The following is a 17,043-nucleotide window of genomic DNA, read 5'->3' as shown; positions in this document are numbered from 1 at the left end:
TCAGTTGTCACATACCATCAATTACAAATCGAGAAATTAGATCATGTTAGTCCCAACACTTACCCTTCTCCACTCTTTACCACTGTACTGGTCATTCAACCCTAATGAGGGATTGGGAGCCGGTAATCTTGCAGTGACAAGGGTTTTGGAGTCTACACCCCTCTGCTTGGTCTTTTGTATTTTTAAGTTATTGTTTATTTTTTTCGATTCTTCTGTTTGAAGCTTCGAGGAAGATGTCTTATCATCCACTTAAACTACTTTCTTCCTCTCCTAGTAACACTTCTTTTCCTATCCAAAAAAAGGATCTTAAACTCCAGGTCATCTTCCGATCTAAGACTCTACTATTAGACCTCAAGATATCCAAAACCGTATAATAAGTTAATAGTATAAAGACAATGCTGCTCATACAAGTATTAGAGTAAGATAAAGATTTCTTCTACTTTCGTACTGTACAAACAGCAGACTGTTGTAACTTCAGATGAACAACATTAATGAGGGCCAGAATGAACAATTGCAGTAATGTGCTCCCGCAATTTCAAAAATGGATCCTAACCTCATGTATAGGGTTAAATACATCTTCATCTAGCGAAAAATCCCCACTGGGGCTTCTATACAACATGAACACTTTCATTTTGCTGCTGCACAGTCCCCAGCAGTTTTCCTACAAAACCGGAGACAACATTCATGTGTATGATGTACTTATTTAGCAGACATTAAGTAGAAAAATAAACAACTTCATAAGATGAACAAGTGCCAGTGGAAGTTACCATATCATTTTATAATAATTCCATTACCATCTTGAGACATCTAATATCACTAAGTGCTGAAATCCTTTAGATGAACAAAGTACTGAATTGACCAATTCTTAAGCTTACCTCATAAAGAAAATGTAAACAGCAAAAATAGTTGAACAAGTAAAAAAAAAAATTAATCAATTACCTGAATTCCCTGAAAAGGAATAAGGATCTGAAAGATACTGGCTTCTCATCAATCCTATGGATGCAACCTGAGGCCCTGGAACATCATCAACAGAAAACTGATTCGAGAAATCCTGCAAGCATTCTCCAGATGCACCCGAGCATGCCTCTGAATTCTGCACAAGAAATTGATCATCTTTCCAGGTAGAAGGATCTTCCTGCATTTAAGTAACATAGATACTCCAACAAATACGACTAATCACATTAATAGTTGCATTGACTCTTATCTTCGTTCTCAAATCTGTATTGATAGTTATATTTTAAGTGGTAGTGATAATTACAATGACAGTTACATTTATAATTACATTTGTAGTGAAAGTGGAAATAGTAGTGAAAGCGAAAATTCCAATATAAGAACTAACACGAATCGTAGAACTAACACGAATCGTAGTGATTTAACTATAAAAGAAAGTTCTAATTGACAATGAAATTAAAAAATTGACTATAGCAGAAATAGAAGACAGGCAACACTGGAACAATTTGGTCGATAACAAATTTAGTCTACCCATATACCACGTTAGGAGTTAATTTTGCTGAATTACATTGATTTCCTAAATAAAAAGAAATGTATCATAAACATGCCCTTATCAGGATAGTCCAATAGTCCAACATGTTTGATGCTGCTGGGTTTCTCTATCTTTCATGGTAACAACCCCCAAGCATAAAGTCTTAATTGGTCACTTTCTCGCAAAGTATTCCTGAGTTCTGAACATTACATTACTATGACATATACAACATCAAGGGCTAGAGATGTTGTGTTAGAGGTTCAGCACCAACAAGAACCAAATATTTTGTAAAGGATACATGACAACAAATCATAATGACTGCAGAAAGCTTCTGAGATTGGTGCTAGCAGTACCTTCTGAGGAAGAAGATCTCCAACTCGATCAAATGAACAGCCTCTCCGAGATGAAGCTTGTGATTGCATTGTGTCTCTCTGTGATGACTGCTGACTCACCATGTTGCCAATTTCCTTTGTTGCTACCTCCTGGAACAAAAGTCTTAATGCCGAGCTAAGATTATTGTTTCTTTGGGAGTAGTAAATTTTAGTAGCAAGAGGAGCAGGAACATCTGATTGAATAACATCAGATAGTTATTGACAAATTCTCTTCGGATGATTATCATTTGGAAAATATAAGTCAAGCCTTCCAAAAGATTTAGGGATTACCCTTTGCTGGCAAACAGCACTCTTGAACTCGACCAGAGTTTTTACAGGCTCCATAATCATTAGGCATTACAACTCTTGGAAATGTTTGTCTTGATATATCCCTTGCTGAACCAAAGTACAAGAAAGCTTACAGATCAGAAAGACACATCTAGGAATGGTGTAATCAATATAAGTATTTAGAAATTTTCAGTATATCATAGGTGATTCACCACTGGTGAGAAAGACATCTATTTGATGTATGATAAGTTCTTCAGTCTTTCCTTGCCTTTAAATATAGTGCATAAATTGAAAAGTACATGCATTAAGAGGCTTCCCTCCATATTGAACACATCTTCCATGCAAGCAACATAATAAGTTTTACATGAGAACACAATCCTAATTGTACAAGCTAAACACACAATTAGGGACCATGCACAACAAACACCAAATTGTTAATAACAAACAGAAAAAAGCAAGGAGATAAGGCCCTTGCAATTTGAACTCAAGATACTAGCTCTAAGACCATGTTTTGGACCAATTATCAAAACTTATACAAGTGACAAAATTTTAGCATTTTATATTATAACAAATAACATGGTCCAAAACTTATTGTATCTCCAATTCATCCAATATTGCGTAAATTCAAAAGACAACGTTTAATGGAAAGGCAGTGATAACTTTTCTAAGAATGAAAAGTGGCCTATACAAACAAAACACAAGTCACACACAAATATTAAGCTGCCGATTTTCACTCATTCCAGATAAGCAAAAGGCCTTGCTGCCATCAAGCAGTTGCTGTTTCAAAAGCCCCTTTCTTGTAAAAGCATCATGAAGAACTTATAAGCCGTCTACATAATCGCCTATGAGATGTTTTACCAAATTCAGCATAAGATCTCAGTATTAACAGAAATCAGTAGTTAATTATGGCCATATGACATGGAACTAGGAAAAACAGCTTGAGATGTAGATTTCTGTGTTTCTGTATGCTCATTTTTCCTGAGAAAAAACTGTACTTTTGCATGATCATGACAAACTCAAACCTGAACAATGCTTTCAACTTATGAGCTGTAGAAAAATAATACTGCTCAAGAAGTCAATCAAATGCTATAATAGTAGAAGCTGTAGGGAGGTCATTGGACAACTGCCAAAAAGAAGGATTGCATTCAAACATCACTTATCATTAGAAAATTGGTTACAAGACACTTTACCAACATCACTTATTATTACCAAATTGGTTACAGAATACTTTACCAACATCCCTTACCAACACTACCAGCATCATTTGACCAAAGACTGTTCAGTCCTAAACCATCAAACTAAGTGCATCAAATAAGGATATCCTCTATAGGCAGGCATGCAGGATCAAGTATTTCAACAAGATACAACAAAAAACATGTTGGCAGATTCTTATTCTATAAGACTTAATGAGAAACGTTAATTGTCTCTCAGCTTAATCTTTCTTAGGTGTATCCTGCCCATGAATTGAAAGAAACAGAAGGAAGAAAAAGATCTCATCTTACAGATATATATATCCTGAGTGCTTATAGTTTTTGTTACACCAGAATCTGTTTCCATTTCTTCTGACAGTGGCAGACATTTCCCCGATTCCCTACAAGGAAATAGAACAAATGAAATTATGCACTGAACAAAAGTGACCGCTTTAATAACAAATACCTTGACACTTGTGTTCCAATTATTTCAGTCTCAAAAAATATGTCTCAGTTTTGTAACTTCAACTATAACTTTTAAGCTCATGAAAGCACGCTTTCCTTGAACTAGATAGCAGTATTGGCAGAACAAAAGCAAGTATTAACCATGAATTTTATGCCTAAATCTATAGAAGAAGAGAAGAACGTCACTCCTCAGCTTCTGCTGATCTTCTCTTCCAAAAAAATAGTATGTAGTTATTAAGCTAATCAAAAACCATGTTTCAACCCCAGAAGTGAGGAAAGAGATTTTCCCTTTAAAAATGCTATAGAACTTAGAAAAAAACAAATGGCAACTTGGAGAAAGGAGAGGTTAAAAAAAGAATGAGCATGCTACATACAATGCATGTCCAAAATTCAAATTTTCACTTGTCCTCTGAAAATATGAAGACAACTATAAGTCGAATTGATGTAACTCCACAAGAATAAAGAAAACATACAGTTTAGATCGTTTTGTCTGAGGCGGCACGACAGAGGCTTCACGGTCTGTATTCTCAAGACTAACTCCTGAACAAACCATAATAGAAACCACATCCACATTAAACTCCCTAAAGGAAATAGGAATGTAGCAAATTAAGCAAATTTCTGGGTAAAAATCTCCAAGAAACTTGTATAAATTTAACAAATGTCAGCAGGAAAAAAAATGCAAATCAGGGAAGATATGAAGTGCAACTCAACTTATAAAGTAATGGCAACAGTTCATATACAGTTGTGGGTACCTTCCCCTGTGGGCTGCTTCACAGCAGAAAGCCTTTTCACACTATATAGCAAATACAGAAGATCTTGAACTCAGCCAAAGAAAATGTTCTTAAAAGTTCTAATGGCTTAAGTTTTTCTCCACTTGATTAGAGTACCTTAAGCATGAAGTCTTTACATGAAACAACTGAAGGATAATTGGATCGATCCAAATGCTAAGCATATAGGCAATACCAGCAAGTGTAACAAAATAGCCCGTCTGTCCTTGATAATGAAAATTCTCTCCCTTTGTAGTCTAGCAACCACTATCTCATGGTGTTACGTTGTCATTTTCTAACATTATTACCACTAGGCATATTAATGATGCTCTAACCTAATATTGATTCCTAAATAGTTATTTTTGCACTTCTTAAGACTTAGAAATGCGCGCTTCATGAAAAAGAACAATAAATGAAGAAAAAATCTTGGTCATTGGCCCATAAGTCTTGGGAGGTCCGTATTGACAGGTCATACCACACCATAATAACATAATAAATAATCCAGTGAAACTGATTCACTAGCAAGTCCCACATTTTAAATATGGCAACCCTTTTCTTTTCCCAATAAATACATAATTTGGCAGTTTATAAAAGCACATGGCACATTTTATTCCGAGTCTCTTTCACGATAGGATCCAGTTTTTCAGTTTTCTTGCGTGAAGGACCGGCAAAGAATGATGCAACAACCTTCTAAAGCAAGCAGCCTACTGTGGAAGAATAGAATGACCTGTCTCATTATTGAGTTAGAGGACTCTATATATACACATTCCTAGGACAATAATAGGGAACATGTAATTCATCATATGTATGGGTATTTTATTAGTATATCTTTTACCCTGATTATACAAAGATACACTTTTCTACATAATATATATACTTTCCAACACTTCCCCTCAAGCAGGTGAATAAATATTGTCTATTTGCAGCTTCATAATTATCATATGAAATCCCGGATTACTCAACCCTTAACCAGCACATCAGCAAGTTGTGAGATAGTGGGCATGTAAAGTATACAAATCACACCACTATCCAGTTTTTCCTAGATAAAGTGTCTGTCGACTTCAATATGTCTGGTTCTGTCATGTTGTATCAGATTGTGTACTACACTAATTATTGACTTGTTAGTGCAATAAAGTTTAGTAGGCCCATCACATTCAATTCTCAAATCATCCAAGACTATTTTCAGCCATAAAAGTTCACTCACTCCTTGAGCCATTGCCCAAAAATTTAACTCTGCACTTATCGGGCTACTACATTTTGTTTATTGCTTCTCCAAGTGATGAAGTTTCCTCCAATAAAAATATAGTAACTAATGGTGGATCTTCTGTCCACTACTGATTTTACATAATTAGCATCAGTGTAGACTTCAATGATCAACCTATTGTTTCTTTTAAACATAATACATTTTTCTAGTGTACTCTTCAAATTGTGAGGTGCTCAAATATGCAATTTGCAAGTGTACCACCTTGGACTTAATGCATGAATTGGCTTATCACACTTATTGTCTAGATGATATCCAATCTTGTGTTTGACAACTATATTAGTTTTCCAACCAGTTTTTGCTACATTTTCCTGTTAATATTCGAGTCTTCTTCTGTCAATTCCACTTTGTGATACCAATAGGTTTACATGCTAGCTTGATAGTCTCCTTCAAAAGGTCTTGACATACTTCTATAGTGAGATAAATATCTTATAGTTAGAGTAAGCAACTTCTATCCCAAGGAAGTACTTCAACTTTTCTAATTTTGTGATTTCAAATTATACTTCAACTTTTCTAATTTTGTGATTTCAAATTATACTTCAACTTTTCTAATTTTGTGATTTCAAATTATCTAGTCTTGAGCACTATTCTCTCTCCTGCATCATTACCTGTCACTATTATGTCATCTGCATACAAAAGAAGGGTCGTGACTCCTCCTAAATTAGAATGTTTAATAAACAGGGTATGATTTTTTTCCCAACTCTGCATGTAACCCATAACTAGCATAACTCTTTCAAATCTTCCAAGCCATACCCTGGAGATTGTTTGAGCTTATATAGTGACTTTTTTAGCTCGCATATTTGATTTGCCTTTATGCCTCTAATAAACTTCAAAGGGATTTCCATATAAATTTCTTTTTCTAATTCTCTATGCATGAAGGACTTCTTCACATTGAACCGTTGCAACTGCCAATTAAAATTTGTAGTGATGAATGATAGGACATGTATCCTATTCATTTTTGCTAGTGGTCCGAATATCTCCGATGCATCAATCTCATAAGTTTTGGTATATATCCTTTGGTCGTCAATCTTGCCTTGTATCTCTCTAGATCTATCAAGCTTATACTGTATCATAAATATCCATTTGCACTCTACTAGTTTTTTCCCTTTGGTTTGCCGCTTCCCACATTTGATTATTCACCAAAGCCTGCATTTCAACTTTTTTAGCATTTTACTGTTTCTTAATGGTTAGAACCTCAGTATATTAGGAATGGATAATATTTTAGATTCATCAGAAAGTTTTTATGAAACAAAAACCATTTTCAAATGTTACAAAGTTTGAGATTGAGTGGAGCGGATGCTGTCTGCATTCTCTCATCCTTTTTCTAAATGCAATAAGTACATTTATATCTGAGAGTAAAGTTTTTAGAGCTTATCTCATTCCAGTACAGAACACTACCTTGTTGCCAGGGGCACTCAACCCAACTCTAACAATCGGTAAAGAAAGGGAACACATTGGTGTGATCATTGCAGAAAACCAAGTCATACTCGAAACAATTGTTAGAAAATTCATGAAAAACCAGCTAATTTGAAGATAATAAAATCAATCACAGACAAATAAAGGGAAATCGTGCTTTTATTAATGAAGTTGTCTCCACTAAAGAATCATACCCATTTAGCAAAAAGCATATAAAAATCCTTCAAAAATGTTCCTATATTAAAACTCTATCAATAACAACATAAGATAGTTGGGATAATAATCCAAAAAGATAATTCCTTTTAGCGCTCTTAATGTCATTTAAGAAAGTAAAAAATACTTGGATCATTAACTCATTGGCACTCGACCACATGTTGAAAATCAAAACATTGTTCCAAGAATATAATTTATGTAATGAGAACCTCACCGTAAAACTAGCGGATGGGTCTCACTCAATAGCGTATGAAATATGTGATATCTCCATATCAATGAGTTAACCTTAAAGGGAATACTTTATATACCTACTTTAGATTGCAACTTGTTATCAATAAGCAAATTTACTCAAGATCATAAATGTATTGCTAAATGTTGTTAAAACTTAGGATTTGGATTCAAGGAGGACAATTGGCAATGCTAAGTTATATTTCGGACTCTTTCTCTTTAAGAATAATGAATTTTTCAGGAGAAAATCACCTAATACAGTATTATATTGAGTCTCAAGATATTTCAACTTACTTTGACAATTTTAATACAATCATATTATAGCATTATTGATCAGCACACTCAAACTTTGTGTATCTTCAAAAATTGTTTTCCTCTTTATTCAAAAATAAAAATACGAAAAACTATCATTATAAAGTATGTCAATTATCAAAATATACTCATACTATATATCTCATAATACATAGTGATGTCAAGAGACCATCTACAAACAACAATATTACTAATACCATATGATTTATATCCTTTGTAGATGATCATGTACAAATTACATGGTCATTTCTTATGAAAAAAAAACCAAAAGTTGGTCATATATTCAAAAAATTCAACAATATGGTCCAAACTCAATTCTGAACAAAAATACAAATGCCAAAGATAGACAAAACAAAAGAAAACTTTAGAAAGAATTGAGTACGTATTTTGAAAAAGAGGACATTATTCATCAAAGTCATGTGTTGATACCCTCAACAAAATAATATAGCCAAAAAGAATAATAGACATCTTTTGGAAGTTGTCTAATCCCTTATGTTCACAACTCAAGTTTCAAAATTGTTTTGAAGGGAAGTTGCTCTAACTGCAAACTTACCTTGTTACAAAATACCTTCCTAGGTCCTTGAGTTTCAAACACCCCTACCAAGTTACACGCCAATACTTTCTACCATTCTACTTCTATCTACCCTATTTATCAAAGTCTTTGATTAGGATTCATAAAAAGTGCTACGATTTTTTCCTACAGTTCTAATGCCTTGTGGAAGAACAGAATGTCTTCTCTTATTATTGAATTAGAGGGTCCTATATATACATATTCTTAGGGTAATAAAAGGAAATATACAATTAGTTGCATGTATGAGTATTTCACTAGTATACTCTTTACCCAGATTATACAAAAATACACTTTCCTACATAATATATACTTCCTAACACCAACCTATTTCAGTTCCTCACTTAAATGGGGGAAAATGCCAATATGCTCTATATTACACGCCAAGACAAAATATAGTTAACATTCCTAGTTACTTCATAATTTAAGATATTTAAAACCATTCCCATCCAGATAGGACCAATCCATAAAGCTCATATGATTATTAACAATTTAATTAAGACAATCTTAATGTTCCCATCTACAACAAAACTTCAGAGCCAGTTGGGACTTTTGGAGGAAAGAATAAAGTCAAGAGGAAAAGCAATCATGCAAAGTTGTGAATTTACCCGGAAATTTACCAAGGGAACAAGAAACCCATAAAAAATCATGTTCAATTCTTCGAAAATTTTCTTTCAAAAAAATAGAAGAGTAAGATTTTCAAACAGGTCAAGTTGAAAAAAATGACAACAACTTTCTCTATTTCCCACTTAAGTGACAATATCTTTACTTCTAAAAAAGTCTTTTCAGTTTTTTGAAGTTAAACACATTTTGTATTGTTTAACAATTAAAAATAGTTCAGAAAACAGAATAAAAAAGGAAAATATTTTCAGGGTCTGAACATGACCCAAGTGTTTGCCATTTCTCTTCTGTTCTATAGCACACTGCAAAAATTGATAACTATCTTAAACAATCTTAGATGAGGCAAATTTACATCCTATAAAAGATTATTCTCCAACATACTTAGAAGTATCCATTGTTGATAAAGAAAAAACAAAAATTAACAGCCAGAAGAATAAAACAGGAGTGGACTACCACTGAAACTCCACATGGAAAAAGGCATGAGATCAGAAAAGAAAAAAGTAACAGGTTAATTTAGATACTTTTTGCATTGATGGAGAAGGAACCATTTTCAACATGCCCATCCACTTGAGATTCTGAGAAAGTGGTATCATCTCCAATTATTGATCTGGATTGTTCTTGATCACCAACTAGTGTAGCTTGGTCCATTGAAAGTTAAGAACTACAAACAAAATGTCATAAAAACAATATAATAAAGTTAAGTGCCTAGTGAGATAAAATATAAGAAAGTTCCTTTAGTCAATTCATGAAGTCTTTAGTTACTTTCTTTTAAAAAGTAGCATCCTTCTTTCCTATAAAACTTAAAATATTGAACATTGATTTTGATTGAATGAAACCATGTTCTGAAGATTTGATCTTCCTAATGTTCCTGCTTTTATGCAACAACAAAATCTTATTTAAATTCTTTTTAGTTACATTACCTTTTGTTCATTTTCAGTTAATTAATAATCAATGACAGCAAATTTGTGTTAGAAGGGCATACAATTGAAATATCAAATCTATCTAAACTTGATTCTGGAGTACTCAAAATGAATAAACATAACAGAAGGAAAAAGATACTATTATAAGAAGATAGTAACTTTTTTCTCTCCTTTCTTGGAGGCTTCCTGTGCCCAGTACTGCCATCATTGTCCAGAATGGCTTCTTCTTCAGTATCTAATGATCTACAAAGTTCTGAAAAATAAGGGAAAAGAAAAGAAAGAAAGAAACAATTCAGCAAAGCACCGGCACCATCACACCACAAACTGGGACCAGTGAATAATCAGTTCACAGTCAACAATCATATGAAGGTCAATGTATTGATCAACCAGCAACATGTGCAACTTGGGATGAATGCAGACTCAACATTTTTGAGGAACAAATACCGAAAAAACATGACTTCATAGTTAATAGTCAAAAGTAAAGATGCTTCAGATAAAATGCGAGCCAAGAATAAGATATTTTAGTGACACCATCACGCCACAAACAGTAGAAGAACCAAGGCATCACCTCTAGAATATCAACTAAAAAGGAATATAAACCCAACAAACACCAATAACAAATGGATCCCTTATACCAAACCTCTTCAAAATCTACATTGTACCCTCATTGAGAGTAAAAAAAGTGATGTTTGACACCATATTAGAGTTAGAACAGTAAAAGAGATGATGCTTTATGATAGATTTATTGCATCCAAATTACAAATTTTCAACTACAAACATTTTGCAATTATTTCTCCACATATTTTTGTACTTCTACTTCTTTCAGTGGAGAATATATTTAGCCATGTTATCATCCCCAGAAAGACATTATAAAAACATTGCACCAAACAAAATAGAAAAAAGGAAAGGTGAAAAGCCTTCAAACCTGCATGAGCTGCATACTGACTGGCTTTAACAGGCCTTTTACAGGCATTGCAGCATACCTTCAAAGTAACATTGAACTGTCAGAAAATTAAAATCAAAGCAATACTTGCTTACTGCAGATACCAAGGATGCATGTAAATAATCATAAGCAATAACAGAAATGGCAAAGTAAACAATTGATATATTTTAATATAGGTAAAAAAGCCATAGACTAAAGTAGTTTTGTTTTTGGCTTACACCACTCAGCTTGAGTAATGTTTATTCTCCCTGTCAAAGAAGAATTAGATTTCCATGCCTGGGTAGAGTAGTGGAATCCTCTGCTCAAGCTATTGTAAAAACCATTGTAGGTAGGGTGAAACTTCCTTAGATTACCCTCCTTGGTATACCAGTCGTGGCCTTTAAGCAAGTCAAATATTCACAATAAGTAGATCACGTTGATAACCAATCACCATGTTCACACCAGGACTTTTAGCAGGAAATCATTTCCAACCAGTTCATTTCACAGCCTAGTCAAAAAGGCATAGATCTGTACTAAGATAATGAACAGGACCGTTGGACAAGAAAATATCACTTGCAAAAAAAGTGCCACTTTGCACAAAATTCCTTTGAGATTTCCAAAATAAACCATAGTTTTTAGTATACCACATCTTACCAACTTCAAAGGGTCAGCCATAGGTTTCAAACCAAAGACATGCATATCTGCAAAAAGTAATAATCTAGCAATTAAAAATAGAGTCAAAATGGCACTAAGCATAGCAGAAAGATTAAGGACATAAAATTTTTATGTTATAATCCCTTATTCTAAGACTCCTTTTATCTGCAGCAATTTACACAATTTCTCTCCTTTTCCTTTGTTAAGGGAAGAAGAACCACAATCTCCTCATGTATTAACCAAAAAAAAAAAAAGAAAAACACATCTAGATTAAAGAGCCCACAATTGTAACATCTAATAACAAAAAGTGAACCAGCTTAAACCAAATATGCTACGTAACTCGACTTATTAGTCATGCAAAGCTTCAATCATCTTACTTGGGCATTATGCTTTTAGAGGATAGACAAAAGTTGAAAGGAAAAGGAAAATATAAATGTCTATATCACCTTCTTCATCAAGCAAATTTGCTTCATCTGCCAGACATAATTCTTTATAAATATATTGAGCTGCTAGTTTCTGACGTCCAACCTCCTCTGCCGAAGGCAGAAATTATGTGAGCAAAGAATTAAGGGAACCAACAGATAGAATAAAACAATAATTTAATGCCACTGAAAATGAAAAACCATGTTTTACCCAGTGATGCTTTCAGGGAGAGAAACTAAAATAAACAAATAATCCAGTCGACCAATGATAAAGACAGTAAGGACCTAGAGGCATAAATTTTTAAAGTTCCTAAAGATGATTCTTAAATAAAAGATTTGTCAGTAAAACATAAATTATGCACAAATTTGCTTCATCAGGACTACTGTTTTTGGCTTGCAGGGATTAAATTTGATGATGGCTGATAATGATAGTAGAGAACTGTCGGCATGGGCGGGTTTTTGTAAAAAAAAAAAGACATTTGTTTCTTATTCCACTAACTATTTTTTGAGTTGGGTGGAAGGAAAGAAATACGAGAGCTTTTGAGGATATTGAGACTAATTTCACTAACATTAGAGATAGATGGATTCACATTTTTTACTCTATTTTGTTATGTCATAACATCAAAGATTGGGATGATTTAGGGATGCCCTGAATCACTTGATTGATTTATAACTATATTTTATGTGTGCGGTACCTCATTGGCACCTTTGTGCATAATAATACTTTTCTTATATTTCAAAAAATAAAATAAAAGATTTGTCAGCTCATGTATTTCCTGAAAATGAACCAAAAGTTTCTGTTAAGCATCAACAGGCATAAAGCGAAACAGACAAATTAGATACAGATGATGAAGTAGGAAGTTAGATGTTATCTGCTGAGATATTAGAAATAACATGTAGGTTTTATTGATTTTCATTTCAAAATAAGTTAAAACCAGAAATGATGTGGATGGACTTCCAATAATTCTTTATATAGAGTTATTTTGTACAAGCTTGTTTTCCCATCAGAAGGAACCACATAAATGTTTCTGGCACAGCTATTATCTGATCCAGGAATGCAGAAGTGAAAGGAAAGAAATTGAAAATCCTGCTATTTATTGTTTCACCATTAAATCATTGTAAAGATTAGGAACTCTTATATTTTTAAACCCATCCACATCGCCGTAAACAATAATTTGAATGTTCTCTGTCCAATAGTTTCTAATCTAATCACATTTCTTCCTAATTGCTGATACCATTTGACTATATCTTGCTCAAAAGGACCAACACCACCCTAAGAAGCGTAAATAACTCAAAATCCACAAATAACTTGATGTAGTACAAATTAGGATTAATTTGTTTACTTAGAGATTTGGGAAAAAAAACCTAAATATCACACCTAGGGTTCGTAATCATGCCAAAAAGTTGATTGAATCACACAATCTGCTAAAAACTTCTGAAAAATATATTATTAAATAATTGAATGATTCTCTCAAAAGTTTATTATCATATTTATAGGGTGGTAGGTAGGTATTTCCAAATTATATTAGGAATTTCGAAGCTAATTTAGGAATATTGCTTCTAACAAAATCGGAATACTATATATTAAAAAGATTAGAAAAACAAATATAATGAACTGGAAAATAACCTAAATAATATTTCTTAAAGACTAAACTCCTATATGGCTTGGGGCCATCAAATTTCTCTATTATTCTCTCCTAGAAAAAGAGCCACACTATTAGAGAGTGGGGGTACCTGATATGTTCTTTGAGAAACCTCCAGCTTCAAGAAGTCTAGCCATGACCGCCATCCTCCCACTTTCAAGTGAACATACCATTGAGACAATAAACTACGTGCCTATCTATATAGTAGAACAAATAATATCAGCTAAAAGAGAGAACATGATCAAACAATATGCTATAGGACCAGTCACATTGCCATACAGCAATAACAGATCTATCACATTCAATTGCAGAAACACAGAAGCAAAGACGGAACCCAACCAAAACCCCAAAAATAATGGTAGTGGAAACTTAGCCACCAGGTAAATCGATTACATCCCGCTAGAATCAGTGGGGTAAATAGATTACATCCCGCTAGAATCAGCGGGTTATGTCTTGAGTCCCTCTTTCTTAACAAGCCAAAGAAATTACATATCAGGCAATGTGTATCGGTGTGTGCAGAACACTAAAAAATCAGCGTTACCGTGATACAATCATATGCATTCCACAAATATATTTATTTTCATAGCCATGCAACCCAAAGCTATCAACTGCTTTGTCTGTCAAACACTAAAAAAAATAATTAAACAGTTTCCAAACGTAAAAAGTAAGAATCAAATCATCACATATAGCAAATTAAACAGATAAATAAATCTTTTTAGGAAATGTTAAATGTCATCGCCTCACAAATAAATCAAAACCTACAAATTAACTGAGAGACACCGAACTCAGTCTGTGCGAAAATCCTCTGCCCCGTAAACCTTCAGACCGGAACTTCAACGAGAAACCGTGAAATACGAATCAATCTTGAATGAAGCCGTCCGTATAGAGACAATGTGCATTAAACCGGACGGGAACAAGAACAGGAGAAGTAAAAATTGAATGGTGAAAAACTGAAAACCCTAGATTATACAACAAAAGAGACGGCTTCGTGCTTCGTCCATGTATCTACAGAACAATCTGTACACTGACGACTCTTCTTCTTCTCTCTCCTTGACGAGGAGGAGAAGAAGAAAAGAGAGGTGGAGGGAAATGGCAAACGAGGCAGGAGTAAGGCTTTCTTTTTCTCTTGCTGTCTTTTTATTCTTTTCTGGGATCTGTAACATCCAGTACGTGTGCGCGTTTCGGTGCACCGCAATCTATCAGCATCTTAATTTGAATTTTGAAACAAAAACAAATGGATTTTGCGGCCTAATTGAGCCGGTTCGACCCGGTTTAATGGGCCTGAGCCTGCCACTTCATGAGCTGGAAAACTGAAATGCTAAGGCTTTTTTTTTTGTAACTAATTATAAAATCTTTTATTTATTTTAATTAATTTCCTGTAAATTTTGAATAATATATTGAAGCTTATCAAAATTATTATTTAAACAATATTTTATCATTGTTTATTCAAATAAGTGAGTATTTAAAAATAAATTCTGAAAAAAAAAAAAAATCTAAATTTATCATAAACACAGTTTAAATAAAACACACTTTAACACCTCTTCATCTTGGCATATTTAAAATGAATACTTTATTTTATAACAAGTATTTAAAATTTTATATTTAATTTAATGCAACATAAAAATTCAAATCTACTTAAAATAAATTTATAACTGAATTGTCATTCTCTCATAAATAAATTACTATATATTTTCACTATATTATATAATAATAAATTAAATATTTTTTTATTTTAGTATCTAATTCTTCAAAACAAATAATTTATGACACTTTTTTTTTATTTTAGTCTTTTGTAATATTAATTTTTCATATTAAATTCAACTATCAAAAAATATAGTTCATCATACAAATTCAGCAAATATGACATGCTACCCTTAAAATTTATCAAAATATAATATTATTTTTATGTATCTAAATATTTTTATTCTCTCTGTAAAATAACTCAATCATCATAACTATATCTCATTTTCTCTCATATCTCTTCTTTTTCTCTCAATCAAAATCTTCTTGCTTCATCATCTCAATCTTGCCCCATTTGTATTATTTTGTAAACCCCTATGTTATGTTTATATAGCTTTTAAGTACAATCAAGAAGGTTTTTGTAATAACTAAGTTATATATATATATATATATAATAAATAATAAGTAATAATATTAATAATGATATCTATATATGCATGCAAGAGGGGGAGGGGTGAGAAGAAACGGTTTAGATTAAAGGGTTGGGAAATTGAATTGGACAGTTGTGATGTTTAGCAGGGTAAGTTTAAATAGAAAAGAAAAAAAAGAAAAAGATTGAGAAAAAAAAAAGGAAAAAAAAGAAGAGAAAAGGGAAAGAAAATAGGAGACAATCGAGAGAAATTTGAGAGCGAGTCAGAGAAGGAAGAGACGAGAAGAGAGGGAAAGAGGTAATCGGTCGAAATAGGAGATAGTCGAGAGAAATTTGAGAGGGAGTTGGAGAAGGAAGAGACGAGAAGAGAGGGAAGGAGGTAATCGGTCGACGATTGAGAGAAAGCCGGAGAATGAGGAGACGATTAAGGTGAGGAAACCGTGCAGGAATTACGAACGGGAGTGCAATCTATGTATATCGTCACCATCAGGGGAGGAAGTTCGATTAACGTAGAGTTTAGGCTAGGAAAGGTAAAAATAAACGCATAGGTGAATATTTATCGCCAAGGAGAGAGGAGATTTAAGGACCTCTGAGGTAAGGCTGGGAGTGGACTAATACCGGCGATTGTGAATGTAAGGGCAGTTTGAGAGGAACAATTGGGGAAATCGTGAGAGAGAGTTATGAGTGAGATGGAGTAGTTCAAGATGGACACTGGAATGAGTTGAAAGAGAGATATGACAGTAAGAGTGAGAGGGAATTATACTAGTATGAGAGAATAGCCGAAAGGGACACTTGGAGGGGATAAGAGAGAGAGAGATGACAGTGAGAGTGAGAAGAAATTATACTAGTGTGAGCGAGTAGCCCAAGAGGGACACATAGAGGGGATAAGAGAGAAGAGATAGATAAATGAGAGAAAATGTGTGTGTGTATGGCCCGGGAGGGGCAATTGGGAGAGATAAGAGGGTGATACAATGAGAGGATATGAGTATGTATAAGTTATATGATGAGGATAATGAGTGTATATGTGGTTTCTGTTGAATTAACATGTATGTGGATGTTAGTATGAACTAGTTGATGTACTTTTTGAATATGTATATTTGTATGAATTATCTTTATATTTGTTGAATATGCGTGTATGTGTGTTGTTGAACTATTGTTGTGGAAATTGTATAACTCTACTGGTGATATT

The 17,043-nt window shown here is 33.5% G+C and overlaps 1 protein-coding gene across 5 annotated transcripts; it reads right to left on the bottom strand.

The window, feature by feature from the left end:
* Positions 1-413: 413 nt before the first annotated feature.
* Positions 414-14,937, bottom strand: LOC110819888 (uncharacterized). Of its 5 annotated transcripts, none has more exons than XM_088216498.1 (13): positions 14,507-14,937; positions 13,836-13,941; positions 12,126-12,212; positions 11,680-11,726; positions 11,029-11,086; positions 10,243-10,356; positions 9,705-9,827; positions 4,271-4,337; positions 3,645-3,733; positions 2,146-2,250; positions 1,837-2,048; positions 940-1,135; positions 414-661 (listed from the first exon to the last, which is right to left on the bottom strand). In XM_088216498.1, the coding sequence occupies exons 2-13, from the start codon at positions 13,915-13,917 to the stop codon at positions 609-611; spliced, it is 1,233 nt and encodes a 410-aa protein (XP_088072624.1). In that variant the 5' UTR covers positions 13,918-13,941; positions 14,507-14,937; the 3' UTR covers positions 414-608. The 5 variants fall into 5 exon arrangements, with proteins under 5 accessions (XP_088072624.1, XP_088072625.1, XP_088072626.1 ...); XM_088216499.1 differs by having other exon boundaries at positions 14,530-14,937; XM_088216500.1 differs by having other exon boundaries at positions 9,705-9,821; positions 14,507-14,936.
* Between the last annotated feature and the right edge of the window lie 2,106 nt (positions 14,938-17,043).

Source organism: Carica papaya, chromosome 3 (assembly GCF_054855325.1).
Source record: "Carica papaya isolate Zhongbai chromosome 3, ASM5485532v1, whole genome shotgun sequence".
Classification (NCBI taxonomy): Eukaryota; Viridiplantae; Streptophyta; class Magnoliopsida; order Brassicales; family Caricaceae; genus Carica; species Carica papaya.
Note: the sequence above shows the minus strand (reverse complement) of the source record. Positions and strands in the feature narration are given on the sequence as shown.

Excerpts from the sequence above, each read along its gene's own strand:
- LOC110819888 (XM_088216498.1), bottom strand. The coding sequence starts at position 13,917 with ATGGTATGTTCACTTGAAAGTGGGAGGATGGCGGTCATGGCTAGACTT. Across the intron at positions 11,727-12,125 it reads AAATTTGCTTGATGAAGAAG|ATATGCATGTCTTTGGTTTG; the intron begins GTGATATAGACA and ends TACTTTTTGCAG. Across the intron at positions 9,828-10,242 it reads GTTACTATCTTCTTATAATA|ACCAAGCTACACTAGTTGGT; the intron begins GTATCTTTTTCC and ends AACTTTCAATGG.